General features: G+C 45.4%; 1 protein-coding gene across 1 annotated transcript in view; it reads right to left on the bottom strand.

The window, feature by feature from the left end:
• NBEAL2 (neurobeachin like 2) overlaps positions 1–3,529 on the bottom strand; it is a 47,902-nt gene that overhangs the window by 25,399 nt on the left and 18,974 nt on the right. The window contains exons 2-4 of the mRNA XM_029964674.1: positions 3,368–3,489; positions 3,201–3,283; positions 518–608 (exon numbers count right to left, since the gene is read on the bottom strand). Coding sequence (XP_029820534.1) covers positions 518–608; positions 3,201–3,283; positions 3,368–3,489 — 296 coding nt within the window. The remainder of the gene's footprint in view (positions 1–517; positions 609–3,200; positions 3,284–3,367; positions 3,490–3,529) is intronic.

Below are 3,529 nucleotides of genomic sequence, written 5' to 3' on the forward strand. Positions count from 1 at the left end.
TTACTTATTTTATGGAATTATTTGACTTAATCTAATTACCAGTTTTCATTATTTTATTGAATTATTTGTCTTAATCTGATTACTGGTTTGCATTACTTTATGGAATTATTTTACTTAATCTAATTATTTAACAACTATTTTATTGAATTATTTTATTTAACCTAATAATTTAACTTAATTTTTAAATTTAATATTTTCCCTTATTTTATTGAATTATTTTATTTAATCTAATTACCAGTTTTCATAATTTTATTGAATCATTTCACTTAATCTAATTATTTAACTTAACTATTTTATTGAATTATTTTATTTAATCTAATTATTTAACTTAATTTTTTAATCTAATCTTTTTCCTTACTTATTTTATTGAATTATTTGACTTAATCTGATTGCTAGGTTTCATTATTTTATGGAATTATTTTACTTAATCTAATTATTTAACAACTATTTAATTGAATTATTTTATTTAACCTAATAATTTAACTTAGTGATGATCCCAATTCTCCCCCTCCTTAGCATTACCTTGGAGCCAGAGAGGATGGCTCCAAAAAGATGGAGCAGTCGGAGCTGGAGTGTCTCAGGGAGCTGCTTTCCTGCTTGGAAACTCTCTGTGGGGATGAGGAGGGAATGGGTTAATCTGAGGAGCCAACAGCAAAAAAAAATTGGGGAAAAAACTCCTTTTCTACCTCCAAAAATAAGGAAAAAAAAATCCCTTTTCTACACAAAACAATAGGGAAAAAAATTCCTTTTTAACTCGAAAAAATTAGGGGAAAAAATGCTTATTTCAAGCCAAAAAATTAGGGAAAGAATGCTTTTTTTCAAACCAAAAAAATAGGGGAAAATTGCCTTTGTACCTTGAAAAACAGGGAAAAAATTGCCTTTGTACCCTGAAAAATAGGGAAAAAATCCCTCTTCAACCCAAGAAACGGGGGGGGGGAAATCCCTTTTCAAGCCAAAAAATAAGGAAAAACATCCCTTTTCAACTCCGAAAAATAGGGGAAAATTACCTTTGTATTACAAAAAAAAAAGGGGGAAAAAAACCCTTTACTACTCCAAAAAATAGGGGGAAAATCCCTTTTCTACCTCCAGAAAACAGGGAAAAAATCCATTTTCTACCCCCAAAAAAGAGGGTAAAAATTCTTTTTCAACCCTCAAAAATAGGGGGAAAAAAAAAAATCTCTTTTTCAAACCAAAAGAATAGGGGAAAATTCCTTTGTACCCCCAAAAATAGGGAAAAAAATCCCCTTTTAACCCAAATCCACCCCACGCTGGTGCTGGCCCTTGGTGATGATGGAGAAGGTGAAGACGCCCCAAATTTCCCAGCTCTGGCTGTGCCAGATGAGGGATTTTTGTCCCCCCAAAATGGGGGTTTGTTCAAAAATCAGGGTCTGTTGGGGCTTTACGGGGTGGGGGGAGTTTTAGGGGATTTTTTGCAACGGTTGTTGCCTCCAAAAGGGGGTTTTTGGGGCTTCCCCGGAACAAAAATCCCCTTTCTGTTGATTTTTGTGGGTTCCTGGGGGGTGCAGGACTTCATTCCTGCTGTAGGATCCTGCTCCTGTTGCCTGGAATAGGTACAGGATCGTAGATCTGTGGGGCAGATATAGGATATTCTGGGACAGGTATTGGATCCTATATTTGCCTTTGGAATCATACAACAATCCTGAGACAGGTACAGGATCCTACATTTGTGGGACAGGTATAGGATATCCTGGGGCAGGTACAGGATCCCATATTCCCAGGGACAGGTTTATGATATCATGGAGCAGGTACAGGATCCTATATTTGTGGGACAGGTATAGAATGACCTGGAGCAGGTCCAGGATCCCATATTCCCAGGGACAGGTTTGTACAGGATCCTACATTTGTGGGACAGGTATAGGATGACATACAGGATCCCATATTCCCAGGGACGGGTATAGGATAACCTGAAGAAGGTACAGGATCCTATATGTGCCCTTGGAATCATATAACAATCCTGGAGCAGGTATAGGATCCCATATTCCCAGAGACAGGTATAGGATAACCTGGAGCAGGTGTAGGATCCTTTATTTACCCTTGGATCCTATACCTGCCCCTGAATCCTGCATCTCCCCATGGATCCTACAGGTATTCCTGGATCCCATCCCTGCCCCAGCATCCTCTACCTCTCCACCCCTATGGATCCCACAGTGCCCCTGTCCCTATCCCTGGATATTCCCCATCCCTATGGATCCCATACTGCCCCTATACATTTCCTGGATATTCCCCATCCCTATGGATCCCACACTGCCCCTATCCCTATTCCTGGGCACTCCCCACCCCTATGGATCCCATAGTGCCCCTATCCCTATCCCTGGATATTCCCCACTCCTATGGATCCCACAGTGCCCCTATCCCTATCCCTGGATATTCCCAATTCCTATGGATCCCATACTGCCCCTAGACATTTCCTGGATATCCCCATCCCTATGGATCCCACAGTGCCCCTATCCCTATCCCTGGATCCCTATGGATCCCACAGTGCCCCTATCCCTATCCCTGGACATTCCCCATCCCTATGGATCCCACAGTGCCCCTATCCCTATCCCTGGATATTCCCCACCCCTATAGATCCCATAGTGCCCCTATCCAAATCCCTGGATATTCCCCACCCCTATAGATCCCATAGTGCCCCTATCCCTATCCCTGGACATTCTCCACCCCTACAGATCCCATAGTGCCCCTATACATTTCCTGGATATTCCCCATCCCTATGGATCTCACAGTGCCCCTATCCCTATCCCTGGATATTCCCCATCCCTATGGATCCCACAGTGGCCCTATCCCTAGGCACTCCCTACCCCTGTGGATCCCATAGTGCCCTTATCCCTATCCCTGAGCATTCCCCACCCCTATGGATCCCACAGTGCCCCTATCCCTACCCCTGGATGCTCTCCATCCCTATGGATCCCATAGTGTCCCTATCCCTATCCCTGGATATTCCCCATCCCTATGGATCCCATACTGCCCTTATCCCTATCCCTGGATATTCCCCATCCCTATGGATCCCCACACTGCCCCTATCCCTATCCCTGGATCCCTATGGATCTCACAGTGCCCCCATCCCTATCCCTGGATATTCTCCATCCCTATGGATCCCATACTGCCCCTAGACATTTCCTGGATATCCCCACCCCTATGGATCCCACAGTGCCCCCATCCCCACCCCATCCCCCCTTTACCTTGGAAGAAGGCGCCGAACTCGGGGGGCAAAGGGGCGGGGGCGAACTTGTATTTGCTCTTCTCCTTGGAGCTGATGAATTCCCTGGAAGGAGAGAGAGAGAGGGGTGAAGCAGTGGGATGTGGGGCGGGATTTTGGGATGGAGGCGGGATTTGGGGCCGGGCTCACCCGCGGAGCTGCCGCCGCCAGGTCTGGTGCGGGTCGAAGAAGCCCTCGCAGAGGAGCAGCGCGTGGAGGATCCCGCTCTCCAGCTGCTCCCGCGCCCGCTCCTCCTCGGGGACATCCCGCAGCTGCCGGGAAAAGGAGCGGGAATAACCCCCCGTCCTCCCC

Source organism: Manacus vitellinus, unplaced genomic scaffold (genome assembly GCF_001715985.3).
Source record: "Manacus vitellinus isolate BGI_N305 unplaced genomic scaffold, ASM171598v3 scaffold_78_pilon, whole genome shotgun sequence".
In the NCBI taxonomy this organism is placed as follows: Eukaryota; Metazoa; Chordata; class Aves; order Passeriformes; family Pipridae; genus Manacus; species Manacus vitellinus.